The sequence below is a fragment of the Chaetodon auriga genome, chromosome 7 (genome assembly GCF_051107435.1).
Source record: "Chaetodon auriga isolate fChaAug3 chromosome 7, fChaAug3.hap1, whole genome shotgun sequence".
In the NCBI taxonomy this organism is placed as follows: Eukaryota; Metazoa; Chordata; class Actinopteri; order Chaetodontiformes; family Chaetodontidae; genus Chaetodon; species Chaetodon auriga.
In genome coordinates, this window is record NC_135080.1 from 4,228,735 (window position 1) to 4,246,283 (window position 17,549).

The 17,549-nt window shown below is 40.5% G+C and overlaps 1 protein-coding gene across 3 annotated transcripts in view; it reads left to right on the top strand.

The window, feature by feature from the left end:
• The window catches only part of cntn5 (contactin 5), an 87,813-nt gene that overhangs the window by 57,554 nt on the left and 12,710 nt on the right, over positions 1-17,549 (top strand). For 2 of the 3 annotated variants that reach the window (XM_076735563.1, XM_076735561.1), the window contains exons 9-15: positions 4,400-4,581; positions 7,405-7,541; positions 7,707-7,836; positions 10,115-10,259; positions 14,256-14,383; positions 14,779-14,966; positions 16,818-16,938. In XM_076735563.1, the coding sequence (XP_076591678.1) occupies positions 4,400-4,581; positions 7,405-7,541; positions 7,707-7,836; positions 10,115-10,259; positions 14,256-14,383; positions 14,779-14,966; positions 16,818-16,938 (1,031 nt within the window). The remainder of the gene's footprint in view (positions 1-4,399; positions 4,582-7,404; positions 7,542-7,706; positions 7,837-10,114; positions 10,260-14,255; positions 14,384-14,778; positions 14,967-16,817; positions 16,939-17,549) is intronic. The other variant, XM_076735562.1, reaches the window with a different exon arrangement.

Sequence of the window (17,549 nt, forward strand, 5' to 3'; positions counted from 1 at the left end):
GTCTGTTATGAATGTGGAAAGCCAAGGTTGTGTCTCTGAAAAAATGAAATTGGTAATAGTTGTCTGCCAGGAGGGAAAACACACTTTTGTCCTCAGAGACTAAAACCCAAACCACTTACCCTGTTACTAAAGTTAGCCTTGCTGGCTTCATGGTTTACAAAACCCTTGCCTTTTTAAATTCAAATATCTTTTAAATTGAGTTTTTTTTTTTTTAACAAAATAATAGTGATTTCAAAAAGAAAGTCGTCTTTATTTGTAACATTTGAACATTCAGATGCAAAATTAAGCAAAACATTTTGAGTCTGTTCCTCCATAAAGCAAGGTTGACGTGGTATTAGAAATAATTTTCATTGTACAACACAGTCTTTCATCACCCCTACTTCATTTTGTTTGTAATTATTCAGCATGAATTATTCATCGCTGACTCCTGTCTTAAGTGCAAACAGTCTCTAATCTGCAGATGACTAAGGACCTCATGATTGTTTACCTTGATTTCAATTATCCACATTATGGGAAGTCATTTCCTAAATATATAGAACCTGCATTGCAATGTCACACCCCCTGGTTTGTCCTATCAAGTTAAGCAGGAGTTGTTGGATGCTTGTGGAGCAGCCAAACAGCTTGCATCCTCGCCCTGAGCTTCCCTCAATGAAGTAATTTGTGCTTGATGGCTTTCAGTCAAACGGTGATCCCGGTGACTTACCCTTTTACGTAGAGATGAATGATTTATCAATGCACCCTATTAAGAAATGCCAGTCTTTATATAGCACTGAAAATGAAGTTAAAATGGGTTTTGTTCTCCTGTTGATCAATATTTATGATGGCACCACTAGCTAAGACGGGACAGGAAAGCTCTTTGTGTGAGAATGCCAAAGCTCCTTGATGTGATTGTCTGTTGTGATATTTACTAGTGACAGTACTTTGTAGGCCACAGTCAAGGGCAAAGAGAACAATGAGACAATGAAAATGAGGGAGAGAACAATAAAAATAGTCCACTGAGCTTTTCGGAGTTTTGCATCCCAGTCACCTTTAACATTATTCTAATAAAGTCTGCAAGAGTTGAGTTTGCAACCTGCATTTCTGTGACAGTACAAAGCCTGTGATAAGCACTGTTCACCATTGTGGAGCATCACTGTGCTGCTGCTGTTACTTCATATACATCGAATAGATGAATAAAACCACGTCCAACTTTGGCTGGAAAGAGGCCTCATTAGCATTTTACCGTGAGCGCTAATAGGCTTATCACATCAGCAACAGGACTTGTATTCAAACAAATTACGTCGGCCTAACATGACTCGACAGGCATTTTCCTGGATTACATGACAGCTGTCAATAGATGTCAATAGAAAAATAGCTCATTCGTATGCAGCTGGAGTTGCAAACAAATATAGTGATAAAATAAGGCCCTGTTCACGGCCATCATCTCCACCACTGCTTTGCTGCTTTGTCTGGTTTCTAGCCTGCAGTCAGTCTTTTCTGGGTAGAAATCTGTAGCAAAAAAGATTCACAATTGCTTCTGTCACACGAACATTTCGCCTTTACTGGATGTTTAACAGCGTACAGTAAACTGAAAGTAGAAGTATAACTCGTCAAGTGAATACATGATGTTCTTAAATATGACATTGTTTTTTTTTCTATGAGTAGATGTTGATGATATAATAACTATAGATTGTCAAACAGCATAAATTCAATGTAAAACTCTGGTTTCGCGGTCTGATTTATGAGAAGCCCGGCAAAGTGCAGTGCTGTTAGCGGCGTTCATTTCAAGGTATACTGGAGTATGAAGTTCATTGTAGTTCAAATAGCCTTGTACCCTCGATGGGTTACACAATCTCCCACTCATTTCCACTTAAAATATAATATGTGACATGTGGTGGATGCTTTCATCCAAATTGCCTTAGAGTAGAGGATATACTTTTAGTTTCAGTGACCCCGGAGGGAATCAAACTCTTGAAACCCTTGTAGTTACTTTCCTTGTACAGGTGCACAAGGACCACATTGTCAGCAGCAATGGAGAGTGCCTCTTAATGACAACGCATTTCATCCTCTTGGTTCTATGATTAATGTTTTTGAGAGACATTCGGTTTTGTTTCGATCATGCGGGTAAAATGTGGCTTCGTGCTGCAGGTCGATTCTCCCTAAAACACAGTTCCTAGAGGGACCAAGAAATTGAGAACTTAGAAATTAGCTAAATGGCAGGATAATATCTAGATCTTAATGATCTGAGGAAAACCAATTCTCCACTTTATTTTGGTATTAGATTTAATTTTCAACCTTTATTATGTTACCAGTCCAGATGAGGGCACAGAAATTGTGTGGAATGCTAATTAAGATGTAATCTACAGAGGTTGCCTATGGGCACAATCTTAAATTGAATACTTTAACACCTTACATAAACTCCAGTGTGTAACACATCCATGATGTCAGGGCGTGAAACACTCAGTTTGTACACTTTGATAAAACAGACAGGACCCGAGCGTCAGAGTTCAGGAGTTAATGCCAGCAGTTTCATACAGAAGACACTGACAGGCAGAGTTTCTCGTTTCTAAACTGAGTGGGTCTATTCCCTCCTGGCCACCCCCAGTCCTGTGAACATGTACAGGCCTGGTGCTCATTATTCAGCCTGCAAAAAGAAATCCTGCCACGGACCCAGGAAGATTCACCCTCATGTTCCAGCTCCTCAAGGTCTCTATAGATTTGCTCTGTTTTCTGCCTTGTCCAGGCTTCAGTTGCAGCAAAGGGCTCTTGCAAATTTCTCCATCAATAACATATACGGAAGGTCCTCATAAGTGCATGCTACAGTGTATTTATGAGCGCTGATTCAGTTTCTGTGCCTGCTGAAAGTATTTGTTTATGTTGTTCCTGCACCCCACAGGGGCAGTAAAATGAGAGTGCCAAGTACAAGCAAATGGACTCGCATTAGACCACAGATATTTGATCTAACATCAGGCCCCAGATTTTGCTCATAGTAGCCATACTGTATGTATGGGACGATATCTGTTGCTAATTCGTCATGATGTTAAAATGCATAGCTGTCTGTGCTGCAGATGAGGAGCTACAGTACTGGTGATTTTCCACATTAATTGACAGGATTAATGCATGACTAATTGAAAGATCACAGCAGGGTAGTAACAAGTGAATATGAATGTGTCATCGTACATCATCATATACAGTGTAATATTAAGAAACTAATATGCTTTTCCACATTTTACATGCAGAGCAAAGATACTGCTAAATCAATATTTTTCAGACTCTCAAGACATTCATTTTTAGTGACAGAGCTTCACACCTTCAGTGATGCGAGGAAACCTAAATGCATGCTGTAAGGTAATGAGTCAGCTATTCAGAATTACAAAGTAAAAGTTTAAACCAAAAGTATATGTGACACAAAACTCCTGCTCAAAATGAAAAAAACACTTTGGGGAAAAAAAATCCTTTGTTTAATACAAAACATGCTCTGAATCCTAATTTGAGTCCATTGCAGCCAAGAGCACTTCAATGTCCTTGTGAATTTAGAGCAGATAAAAAAACTCAGGGATGTAACATTTCCATCTTGGCTAAATGATTGATGGGTTCACTGGACGTTTGCATGGTTTCACATTTCCATCTTTCAGACACCTGTCAAATCTAGTTGTCATACAGGAGCACTGCTGATACAGAGCACATAGTAAGGCATTCTGTCTCTGCATGTGCAAGTCATCTGTCATGAGGATCTATAGGGCAATCCGTGAATAAACAGGGATAGATGACACTGCTCAAACACTAATCATACAAATCTCTCTGGCTGTTGTAATGGCCTGATTTGAATATTGTCGCTGTCCCTCTGAAACCAGGGGTCTGATGTGTGGGTCATTTGGTAGTAAATATATTACAGGTGGTCAAAAGGTCAGTGATTCCCATGTAGAGCAGAACCAACATTAAATACTCATTATGACGTGTCTGTAATCAATTCCAAATGAAGGACTTCTGGGATCTGTAGGTCACTGGCAAACAAATAAAACAACTTGAAAACAGTTTCCAAAAGCTCACAGCGATGCCTTCACATTGTTTTTTTTGACTAACTGTCCAAACATATGCAACTTGATTAATGAATAAATTGAACTGTTCACACATGCAACATAAGACAGAATCAAAATTATATATTATTATATTATTATATATATATAAGGTGAAGGCACATGAAAATATAGCATTTGTATTACTACATATTACAGCTGGATATATATGTACGTTTCTCTTCTTTAGTAGTAAGTTTCTTTTTTTTAATGGAAGTAAAACTTGCCTGGTATCGGAGTGATTTGCATCATTGCAGCTTACACCCTACACTGTGTGCAAACACCGCTCGGCCTCTTTTACACTGTACTGATGAGTATATAATCCCACTCCTCTCTCCTCGCAGTCCAGTGCCAACAATCACATGGAGGAAGATAAATGGGAACATCCCCAAAAAAGCAAGGCTTCGCAAGTCCCAGGCTGTGCTGGAAATTCCCAACATTCAGCTGGAGGACTCGGGAACCTATGAATGCAAAGCCGAGAACCCAAGAGGAGGCACTGCTTTCAAGGGGCATCTCCAGGTCTACAGTGAGTCTGAGCATGCACTACCTCTCTATTCATGTGTTAATCATTTACCTTATAGCTTTCCAATATTATGTAAGAACACTTAAGCTTATATAAGCTTTTTTCATAAGCTATTTCGTTGATATAATCTTCGCTTCTTGAGCGTATTCTCCGACTCAAGGCTGAGGACCAGTCCTGTTCGCTGTCAGTTTGCTGAGCGGTCCAAGCACTAATTATACATCCATCACAGACAGTCCAAGAACAAGTGTTCATCTCCTCAACGAATGAGCTGTTTCTTTAAGCTTAAACAAGATTTTTTCTTCTTAAACTGTCAGGTGTGTTTTGTTTCAACCTAAACTGTTCTAAACTATTCCTCTGCTCAGATGTTTTAATAGACCGTTGTTGTTGTTCTTTGTCCTTTTCAAAGACTTGTCACAATATGATCTGAATTGTTATACTTCAGTTGCATCCTTCACTTCATCAGTACACTGATTTCTTATTTGTAATTATTTTTGTCACTGCTAAAACACAAGTTTCAGTTTGCAGATTGGAATCATTTCTTTTACTAAGACAACTCATTTATCACAGAATGATCAATTAATGAGAATACCAATAATTAGGACCAAAGTTTCGTGACTGATCAATATCAGCACTGTTTTCAGCGTAAATCTAATGAAGGTGTACACTACAACTATTTATTAGATCAAAGCTCGTCACTAAAATCATCAGCTAAATCCACTGAGTTTTGTATGTACATGGCAGATTTCAGCTAAACAGCAGATTTGCTTTTCTAACGAATGTGAAGTACAAGTAAGCGAGCTGAATTACAACCTTTGCCCATGATCATAACCTTATGTGTGAGGGTGCATGCCCCCCCCCCCCCATTCCTCTCTGTCTGTGCCATGCACGCAGGACCAAGATAATGGACTGCCTCAGCCTTGGTGGGATACATTTCCAAGGCTCTGTACTTCTTTGCAACCTCCATTCTGTCGGCATCACAAGGAGAATAGGGAGCCTAATTTGTAGCAGCCTCACGCTAAATGTAATTTACACAGGTCAGCTGGTAGTTTGAACTTTCATTGTGAGGGAGACCTCCCTGACCATAATCATTCAATCAAACCACACAAAAAAAGGTATTCTACTGAAGGTGCCATATGCACAGAATGGAGAAGGACGTGCTTGGCATGTTGCTGTAGGAGAAGCAGCGAAACAGCCGGTTTGAATCCTTTCTGTGCAAGAAATACACCACTATGCAAAGTGCATCGTTTGGGTCTGGCTAGGTGTGTCGCACTATAAACTAATCTGGATAAAAGGATTGTAATTTTATAATTAAAAGCAAAGATAAAGCAAAGCCAGTGTTCCTTCTGAGCTCTGCGTTTAAAGCTTTACACATTTACTGATTTGTACTCGTCTATTCTTATCTATAACTATTTAACTTGTCCCAAGAAATTTAGTCTACAAAAATGGCTTATTAATTGCAGGTTTCATGTTTTATTTTAATATTTTATACACACTTTTTTAATTAAATGCTCAGTATTACAGCAGGCATTTATATTTGCAAATGAATTGATGTAACGATGTGCATTTATGAAGGTCTCAGCGTAACAGAACATCTGAGCAAATAAAGCAGATAAAGATAAAAGGGAGGTAAAGCTTGGGTTATTGACTAACTCACTGATTAACATTGCTTCCCCCATGCAAGGCTGGCAGAATGATCCAGCCCCAGTGAAAGGTCCTTGTAAATTGTGAGTTCCTGAAAAAATGCACACCACATACAGCAGAAGACCCAGTAGATGGAAAGAGAATACAAGATGAAAAGAAACATACATGCACACATACAGCCTATACAGTGCTCAGATCTGGAGCCGTGACAGAGATCCTTTGCAGCATGTAAAGCTGGACAGGAACTGAGGATGCTGCCTTGGAAACACCTGCAAGTAGGATCCGCAAAAAGAAACAAGAATGGCCTGATGGCTTAAGACAAAAGGCAGTTGCTTAGTTAGCCGATGCCACAGGCCACGTGGTGGAAGGAGAAGAAAGAACGTGTTCATCAGCATGAGCGTGGAGAGGAGAGGATGGCTTTCCGCTTTCTGACAACAATCCAACCGTGAGCCCCATCAGTGAAAATCTCTGCTGCATTTTCTGTTAATATTCAGAAATATCAAATATTAATGATTTAATCAAACGTATTGACTGGGTTGCTCCTGTCAGTGAGTGTTTTTCTGGTTCGTGATGCATGCCGGTCTCGAGATGAGCTGGTGTACAGGGTTTATCTCTGTACGTATATGCTCAATCCCAGTTCTCGAAGCAAGCTGTGAATGTTTTGCACTGTGCATCATTTTAAACCTTTCCCTTCTTTCTTTGATGCCCGCCTGTAGCCAGACCCTCATTAGAATAGCTGTGTTTTTTTTTTTTTTTCTCCTTCTGTTCTTCAGGGTTAAAGAGCGCAACAGAGGATCAGAGAGAGAAGTGTCTTATTACTGGTCACGTTGTGTCAGGACTAATGAAAGTCAGCGTTTGTTTCAGGATTTTTATGTGAAGTGAGCAGCATAAAAAAGTAACAAATTACATTTTACTTCAATTAAAAATAAATAACACATGGGCAACTTCTACTCAAGAATTCATTCTATTATGTCCTCCTTTTTTGGCTCTAGCATTAAGATTGCACAACAGTAGTACATTACAACACCCCCTGTCTGAAACACGACCTCTTGCGGTGTGTGTTGACAGTATATTCATGCGTGCTTGTTCCTTCTTCCATAAGCACAGACGACCATACTTGTGCCATGTGTGTGTTTCAAGGATATATTACTTATTCTAAAATATTTTTTTTCTCCTGTCCTCAAGCCCTCCCTCAGTGGGTTAGAATGATTAATGATACTCAGATGGATAGTGGAGAGAAGCTCCAGTGGGAATGCAAGGCCATGGGGAGACCCCGGCCCACCTATCGCTGGCTTCGTAATGGTTTGCCCTTGACATCCCAGGTACCAACCTTACTACACGGCACCCTCTACTTTTGTTGATTGTACAACGAAACATCTGAATTATTCCTGTGAAACTACACGTCCACTGTACTTTGCGCAGCATTATCATGTATGCTATATCTATATTCTGATATGATCTTCTTTTACATTTTTTTCTTGTTTCAGGGTCGAGTTGAAATAGTGAATGGAGAAGTGACGATTCACAAAGTGCAGCAGGCGGACTCGGGGATGTACCAGTGTGTTGCAGAAAATAAATATGGAGCCATCTACTCGAATGCTGAGCTCAAGATTTTAGGTAGTTACACGTTTGGTTTATCATTTAAATTTCATAAAATGCAGCATTAGAGAAAAAAATGTAAATTTTATGAGGCAACTTCTCCTCTCAGAGAAGCTTATTCCTTCCCTCCTTCCAAGAGGCCGAGTATTGGCATCTGAATAAGATACCAGATGATAGGTAAGGGAGATTGAAATGCAAGTGGGGAACGCTGAACTGTGACACGTGCTGATTGCCAATCAATGGTCCCTGATTTAACTCAGGCAGTGGACGACATGAATAAAAGAAGGACCCTTACGGTTAAGTTCAATGAGGTGTCTGCACGCATCACGTTGAGGAGAGTGTGGAACAGTTCTATGTTATTCTGAGGAGAATGAAGAGCAATGACTTGTGGCTATAGATTTATAGTAATGGGAGCAAACACTGGAGGAGAAATATCAGTGTTTTCTTTGATGGTGCTTAATGACTCCATTAGGGTCTTATCTCCTTGTTTGTCATCAAAGTGCAGCCGACATCACAATCCCCAAAAAATAAAGCTTCACTTCGGGCATGACTTTCATCAGGTATTCTTTAGATAGTGTTTGCTAATATCATTTGGCAATGAATTATCAATAATTCAGCTCACATGTTGTACAGTATTTTTTGGATTTGAGACATAGCAGCACATGCACCACATGTACTTGGAAATGTACAGACAGTAAAAGCAGAGGAAACTGTGCTGTTCAGACTTCAGGCTTCAGGCTAAAAACACAGCAGACATAGTGAATGGCTGTCCAGTGTTCTGTGTTGATGCACTATTTTCTCCTTGTCATCTTCCATAGTGGGACGCATCTGGTGACACCCATTCCCCTTTCATGTTTCCCCCCAGGGACAGCTTGATTTACTGTCTCTGTGGCATGCCCTTTTTTGAAGGGGAATCTGTGGCATTTTGAAAACCTTACAGCAAATGGACAAAGTTTTTTTTGTTTTTGTGGAAGATCTCTAAGTTGATTCAGATTCCCAGTGTTTTGTGCAAGGGTTAGAAGTTCTCAGTTTTAATAAGCTTTGTCTGAGCGGAGATGGCTCAGAGGAGGTGCTTTTGCCCTCCTTAGAGTCACAACGATGATATTTGGAAGCTGGTGATGAATGCTTTCATAACTATACCCCCCAGGCATCTCTTCCCAGTGACCTGTGCTCTACGGAGATGTCCACAAGCAGTAACACTAACAAACACTATCAGGACAGATTACATGGCTAATAACAGCCTGCAGATGAGCGATCACTGGAGGCTACACGGGGGCAGCAGCCGCCCTCGTGCCTGTGATCTTGTCCCAGATCTAGCTCTTCTGGGAGAGTGGCGGTGAAGCAATAAGGGTACTGGGCTGCCACCAGCTGCAGGCCTGCTCTTATTTTGATTAAAACAAATACACACAGCAACTGCTCTGTTTTCTGCTGCTTTTCGTGTCTAGGGGGACCTCTGCCACTCAGGCAACTACTCATTCTCAAAGACACAAGTGTTACAGGGAGAGGGGTCAGCCTGTAGCTACAGATGGGATTGAATTGTCATTGTGTATAATGTCACCTATAAAGCGTCATTCAGGATTTGAATAATCACAGTTGACAAAGCCTTGCAGCCTGTGGATGGCCTTGATGTGGAGCACTGCTGCATACCAGCACCACATCAGCTTGAGGCCTGAAGCCTTATTTAGACCATTAATGCTTAATTCATACTCTTGAGCAAGCCATAATTGTTCGAAATGTTGACATTATGTATTTATTATGCACTCAAGCGGCCAGGTTAAATATGGGTTAAAAAATAATCTTTGTGAAAGTACAACTCATCCAACCATGTCATCATTAACGCGATGACAGTTATTTAGTAATTAGGCTGCTCGACACAGTGCATATAATTGTAGTGGATAATGATTTAGCACAGAATTAAGACTAAGTATGGTACATTATACAGTATGTAAAAACACATTAACGCCTATGCATGTGTAAAAGCATGCATTGTACTACCTCATGTGGAAAATCTAGTCATTACTTAGCAACAAATTAGCATGTGTCTAAATCAAAGTGTCTAAATCCTCTTGCATTTTTGAAATAATTACTATAAAATGCAGCAGTTGAAGTGATGTAACGACTATTTTACGTTTACAGCCCTGTTACGTTTTAGCAAACACACAGAACTGCAAAAAGAAAGTTTGTTTAACCACTAGGGGGCAGAAAGACTCCAAAACAAACTCCTGCTGAAATAGGCGAGTCGGGTTGTGTTGGCAAACAGATGACTCACTAATTGTTTTGTGTCTGTCTAACACAGCATCAGCACCTGTCTTTGTCCACAATCCCGTACGGGTCATTGCCACACTTGGAAAAGATGTATCGCTAGAATGCAAACCCAGAGCATCACCCAAACCACGGATAACATGGAAGAGACAAGACAGAAGGATACAGCCTAATAAAAGGTACAGCCACTCAACTCCCAGCATCATGAAGTAGCTTTAACTGGATATCTCTTGCAATGCAACAGTATATGAAATTCTTCATTTACACTGATACACACAGAGATCCAGCAAGTGCTTGCCTCTGCACAGACCCAACCTAAAGCAGACCCTCTCTGACAACATCATGTTAATAATAACACAGACACGCTGTATGTTTTTAGAATTGATGAAACATTTATATTTAGAATATCCACATGGAAAATGTCAATTATGGGCCAAACCAGTGAATATGACTTCATTAGATTGTTGCCATAAAGCTTTCCCCGTCATTGATTTGCAACACTGCCTGCAATGGCCTAATATAAGCAGAGATAGTGAAGAGATGGATAGATACCTCAGGAGAAATGGCATAGCACATTTATGCCATTTGATAAATGTTTAGAATTGCACAGTACATCATCATAACATCCAGGCCTGTGTACAGGTACAATTTGTGGTATTGAAAAATAAAAGAAATGTGTAAAACTCAGACAAAAGCATTACGTGCCTCGAAATATCCGCCAAGTAATGATGTGCCTTGAGCTCTTTACTGTGCATCCAAAACAGCAATATGTCGGAAGGCGTGTTTCGAATGAAACCCATAAAATACTTTAGACTTTTAGGAAGAATTCGTTTTTTCTGTTACCATTGGGATAGATGGTACATTTTCTTTGCAGACGGTGGTACATTTACTGGAGCTCTGTTTTATAAATAGTAACACATTTTCTTCCTGTGCACAATTTAGAGAAGAGAATATTCTAAAAGAAAGCTAATTGCTCTTTAAAATATGCGTGAAGTCATGAAAAGTTTGTCTCCCTCAATATCTTTATATTTTTTTTCCATCATAGTTTCATGGAATAAATGCAAGTGCTATCACTCTGGCTCAGGCCCTTGAGGAATTGTATACATGTCTTGTTGCAACACATCACAGTTTCATTACTGTAACTGAAATTAAGTGTCACTACTAAAATAAAACACCTTAGGTACTGGCAAAGCTCTGGAGACCCATCGAAACCCCACCTCCCTCTCAGGGATGCTGACAATTTAGACTGCACAATTGCATTTGGAATTCACATGCAGTTTGATGCATCATCTTTTATGAGAAACATCTCTCTGTTGTACCTAGAGGGGGCTGAGCAGGGCGAGGGTCCATCAATCAAACTGAGCGACGCCGCTGAAATTATAAGTCACTGCTGAGCATCCCAAGTTTTGACTGAGAGAACGGGACCTTTATTTATCAGCCAAGATTCAGCAGTCTGTTCGACAGCCCCGCAGCAAGAGCAGCCGGCTGATAATCAGATCCTCAGTGTGTCGCTCCTTCAAACAGGCAGCGACAAATCTGCGCACCCCTAACAGGTGGATGGAAACAGTAGTAGAATTAGTTTAACATGGTAATTGCAGACATTGTTGCTAATCCACAAAGTATTTCATTTTCCATTAAAAGAAAAATGGTCCTCAGAGGTAATTTTGACTGTCTATTTTCTATGAAAGAGCTGTCATCAGTAGAGCTGATGGATGGAGAGAACTTAGTGAGTGTGTTGCCCCTAAATGGTGATTAATGACACCGGCTTGTCTGGATCTGATAAAGCTTTTGAGGTATTTGTCAAACCCTTCAAATCTATTTTTCACTGTTGTTGGCGTCCAGCAAAGCGAGATTCATGCCTGCTCAACGTCTTGATCGCGTTTTTATCTTCGGATAAAGTGGAGTCTTGAGAGAGCGGATAATTGTTCACAAAAATATTGGCAAAGCAGTTAGTTAATCTGTGCCCTCGGCGTAATTTATCATTCATTATTAAGTGCTGGAATTACACATGTATGTAGCTCATTTTCTGCATAATCTCAAAGAATTTCTACATTTAGCGAGAAGAAGAATGAGTTCAGTTCGATTTTGAGACCAAAATAAGATGCTTTTAAAGTGAACACGTGAACTGGATGAGTAAGTGTGTTTAGGGTGTCGCTGCTCAGCCCGAGATCAACCTTGCGAAAAGGCGATTTCTATCTGAAAAGTGGAAACGAACAAGAGGAGCCGTGCACTTCAGATCCCGGCCAGGGTGACTCCTGAAAGGATTTCTGCTATTACCTATAGAACAGTAATGGATGGAAAGACGTTCTATTCTTAGGAGAACGGGGAGGAATCGAAACAGCTTCACGTTTATCTTGCATTGACAGCTGTGCTGACTTAATGAAGGTTTGTAATTAACATGGATTTCCGCTAATGTTCTGGGCTTTTGTCTCTTAAACACAAAGTATTAATCCCATTAGTTTGAAAGTATGTGGCAGACTCAATTGAAATCCACAGACTCTTTGTTTAAGAGGCAGTGCATGATTTTGGAATTTTTTTATGAAAATTGTGCAATGTTTAATAATGTCTCATATGTTGCTGAATTCATATGTAAATATTGAGGATTCTGTCTGTCTGTTTGACTTCACCTCAGAAACCTTGCCTCACATTAAAAATACATGTTTTCAAATGTTAAAAAAGGTTTGTGATCTTCAGTGTTTCCTTTAAATTTCCTAAGGTTGCACTGATTTGCATATTGTGTATACCCAACAGTCCCTATCTTGTCCTTTCTGCCTCAGTGTCCTTGTCGGATGTGAATTTCCTCCCTAATTTGAAAAATGTCTCCTGGCTTCAGATTGCCTCTGAATTGTCTATGTGTGGCAAGATTTTGTTACGCCTTCTCTTCGCCAATTTCAATCACCTTGGCCGCGATGATGGAGCTTATGTTGTAAATATAAATGACGAACAGTATGAATTAAATTAAAAGACAAAAACGCCTCACAGCTGATCATTTCAGTTGTTTGATTTGGGATGAAATTGACTGAACCTCTGCAGGTTGTGCCGAAATCAACTGTGGTTTGAAGTTTGGATTTTGAGTGAAAGGGGTTTGCAGTGGGCAGTGGCTCAGCATAATTCACATGACTGTACTTTCACATGATTCCTGCTCTGAAGCAATCTGCTCACACACCTGCTTCCCGCGTTACATCCTGTATTATCTGATGTCAAGCACTTAATTTCCAAGCTGTTATTTACAAGTCAGAGTGAAATGTTAATACCATATTGCTGGTGTCCTTCAGCAGGATAAGGGGCAACTTACAAATGCAGTGTGGTGGGTTTTTTTCTCTCAATTACACTGGTGTTTCCCAGGAGGACAGCTCGGCGATGTGCGCATCCTGGTCCGACAGCTTTAGCTTTAGATTCATTAAAAGGAGCAATTAGGGTTTGTCAGGTGGATTTCACGGTGAACATCTTTACGTTTCTGGAAATATCTGTGTGTTGTGTGTGTCTTCGTGTTGTGTTCGCCGGAGGTTTTATTCAGGAAATTTCCTTTAAGGATTTTTTTTTTTTTAATATACTGTAATTACTCCAACAGGCAGTCAATTGTGTTTTCTCACATGCATCATTGTACGCAAATTGAAAGTCACGGGACTACTGTGTTTCATCAATACTTTCAGTGAAAATCTGTACCCATTACCTCAACCTGTATCTTTAACAGCATCTATGTTGTTAAAGATAGGCCCTCTTAACGCTATCTCCAAATCACATTCATTAACAGATTTAAATTGTTGATTGATCTAAAGTGAATAGGCTTTATTTTCATGTTCCCTCGTTGAAGGTTACACAACAAATACAAACACTGCTCTTGACTTCACTTCCCCCGCTCCTCTGAGCTCTTTTGTTCCACAAACAACGCACCGTCAAGACGCTTCTTGTCCTTCAGTTCAGTGATAATGACGTGCTCGCTGCAAACACAATTTTACTTTATATTCTCCGCTGGAATCTCTAGTGAATGATTATTTCAAGAATATCTGAGCAGTTCGTTTTAACTTTTCTATCCTCATCCCTGGTGAATATTGCTATTCTTGTAACCCAACACAGCCGCAAACATGTAACCTCATGCCTGAACTTGTAGTGCTACTGTTTGTACGTGAATTTGTTTCTCATACCGGTATTGATTTTTGTGTCCTTTCTCTCAGGATTATGTTGTTACGGAACAACAGTCTCAGGATTGTTAACTCCAGCCGAGCGGATGAGGGGAACTACGTGTGCCGGGCAGAGAATCAGTTGGGCTCAGCAGAGATGACTGCCATGCTGTGGGTAAAAGGTAAGTGATGCCCTGGGGGCCTTTATTTTCTGCCAAATTAGCACAAGTCGGCCACCAGTAAACAGTCCCCAATGTCATTTTTTCCCCCCACCTTTGCTCGGGTGCCAGGAAATTTATTGTGCTTGCTCAACCGTGAACCAAGGGCTCTCACATTCAAGAATCATATTACAAGGACACACTTTAACAGCGTAAAGGCTCCCATCTCATAGATGCACTGTGCACAGTCCAGATCAGAGCCAAGCAGAATTATTTATCACACAAAGGTGAGTGTTTTTGCCAAAGCGAGGGCCGGCTTCTGATGATTGCTCTGCCACTGATGTCACAGTCAAATGCAGCTGCTTGGCGCTAGCTTTGGGTTAGCCTGAGGTGACAGTGTAGCAGCTTTGTGCTTCCAGACGCCATGCGTGTGGAGCTCAGCCCGAGCAGAGTGGAGGTGACTGTGGGGGAGAGCGTGGTGCTGAGCTGCAAGGCGACGCACGACTCGTCGCTGGAGGTGGCGTTCCAGTGGTTCTTCAACCAGAAACCGATCAACTTTCAGCAGGACGGCGGCCACTTTGAATACATCCAAACAGTAAGAGCGCGAGTAAGAGCAAAAGTAAGACTAAGAGTCAGTGTGTCATGTTGATTACGATCCTATCTATTTATGAGTCGTCCTGTCTGTCTGTCTGTCTACCTCTGTCCTTCTGGCTGTCTGTCCATCATCCTGTGTAGTTCTGTCTGTCTGTCTGTCTGTCTGTCTGTCTGTGTGCAAACAAATGGCTCTTTTGTTTTTCTTTCTTTCTTTTTTCATTTAATTGACTTATTTCCCAAATGTGTCGATCTTGTGGATCAACTTATTAAAGTTAAAATGATTTCGTTGTTTCCGTTTGCACTTTTTTTTTTAATGATTTTCAGTGCACTCTTCGTTGCACCAAACACTTGTTATACCTGCAAAAAGAATCAATTACACTAAAAGTCAGACAAGCTCGCGCGTCATCAAAGACCAGTGAATCATATAATCACGTACATCAAAGTCGAGTCTATTGCTTTGAATTGCACCTGTGAAATTGCATCTTTCTGTGAAAATGGAAACACAAATGGACACTGATTCGTACTGGCTTTGAAGGGTAATAAGGGTTGAAACAAAGTCAGCAGTGATTTTGAATGAGAAATAGAAAGAGATGGATGGAATGATCCTAAAACTGAAACTTTAATATGGTGAAAATTAATGCCCGTTACTGCGACCGTCATCTTTCTGATCTGTTGAGTCAGGCCCCTCCTGAACTGTAAGAGCCTAATTGTACAGGTATTTCTCTTCATTTGCCTTTTTGACTTCAGTCATCCAGAGTAGGTCAGCGGATGCACGGTCAAGGATCCTCTGAGGAAGATGTCATATAAATTCTACCAGTGAAATCAAAATATACACAGAGGGGCGTTTAACCTTTGCCTCCCTTCGACGTCGAGGTCGTATTGTTAAAATTGCCATTTCACCTTCATCTTTTAACCTTTTTTCTCTCTGACCTCCATGCATGACTTTCCCTTATTACCACTTGGATTTCATTTTCCGATGTGAACTATATTTGGTGTTTTCTGGCATCATGTTCAGTGCAATATATGAAAATTTCACATTCTGCATTGTGTATATGGTGGAGCTATACCACACTAGTTGGTTCACATGAGGAGAATCCAATACAGGAACCACTGGAGAAGGAACTGTAGGATAACATGATTGTGCTAAATGTCACTTAAATCACTGCTGTACTGTACGTGTTAAACAGCAGCGACATGGTCTGTTTACCCATCTTGATTTATCCCTTTTTAAGAGCATCATTTTGAAACACCAGAAGCAAACTTCAGATATTACTCATGTTATCTTGGACACTAAAAAAGGCTTGTTTTTGGCTCAGCAAGATTCATTTTGCTTTATGTTTTTTACAAAGCAACATCTTACATTTCCCCTTCTCCATAATATTAAAAGAAATCATTAGTGTCTTAGCCAAAAAATGAAGTTGAAAACAAATTTGCTAGAGAGTAGGGAGTCCTGTTTATGTCTGTAATCCTTTAGCAGCAGTGGATGTTAAAATCACATCTGCCCTGATGTGTCCTCTGCTACTACCTGCACTCTGGAGAGAAAGTATTTGCAGTGACACTCTTTTACAGGCACAACAGATTCCTGGCTGATGCATGGTTTGTAATTTTAATCAGGTTTCGTGCTAAACAGCTGCCTGTAGACCTTGAATTATTCCCAGTCTTGCCTCAGGCATTTCTCATTTCAGCAGAGAGAAAATACGGGAAGCTGAAGAATGTAGCAGCAAGCAAGCACCTGAATTAAACAGGAATTTCTCAAGCCACATGAGCCGCTACAAGATGTAAAGGAATCACACTTTTTTTGTGTCGAGCACATTTAGCCTCGCTGAATGCGAACTTCTTTATTCTTTTTCTTTCCCAATTGCAGCAGTCCTCCACAGTGGATCTGATGATTAGGAGCATCCTGTTGAAGCATGCTGGGAAGTATGGGTGCCGGGCCCAGACCAGTGCTGACACTGTGTTTGCAGAGGCTGAGCTTCTTGTTCGAGGTGAGCTTGTTATCTGTCAGCGCATCAGTATGCTGTGACGTCTGGTACGCTTGAAATGAACCACTACCCTGAAACAGAATCCCCGTGTTGTTCCCGTGCAAAGTTATTTTTTGGAAAGTTCAGTTCAGTGGAAGTGACGAGTGTGACAGTCACGTTTTTTTTAAGGTGATTTTAAGCTGTGAGATAATGTTTTCTGTGAATCTTAGAAATATGCTCTGCATTTGTTGCAAGTGCAGCAGATTTTGGTATTTGGTTAATTACATCAGACATTAGAAATGTGCTCCTGGTGCAGACAATTGAACAATGACTGTTTCCACATTATTACCCCCTTTTGACCACCTTGGCTAATTTTTTATAGTCACTGTGAGTACGGCTGGACAGACGGTCTGTCTGCATGAACAAGTTTAATATGTGCTGTTAAAGCTGATCAGACTCTGCAGCTTCTTCTGATCGTTGCTGATAATCTGATGCAACAGTTTATATCTGCAGCTTCTGGTTGCTTTTTGAGTGGCTTCTGAAGTAAAAGTTTTAAGGCTGTGACTGTTAATGCCTCTATAAATTTTAGACCAGTCATCCAACCAAAAGTGAATTGAGTTTGTTTTGCTTAATTG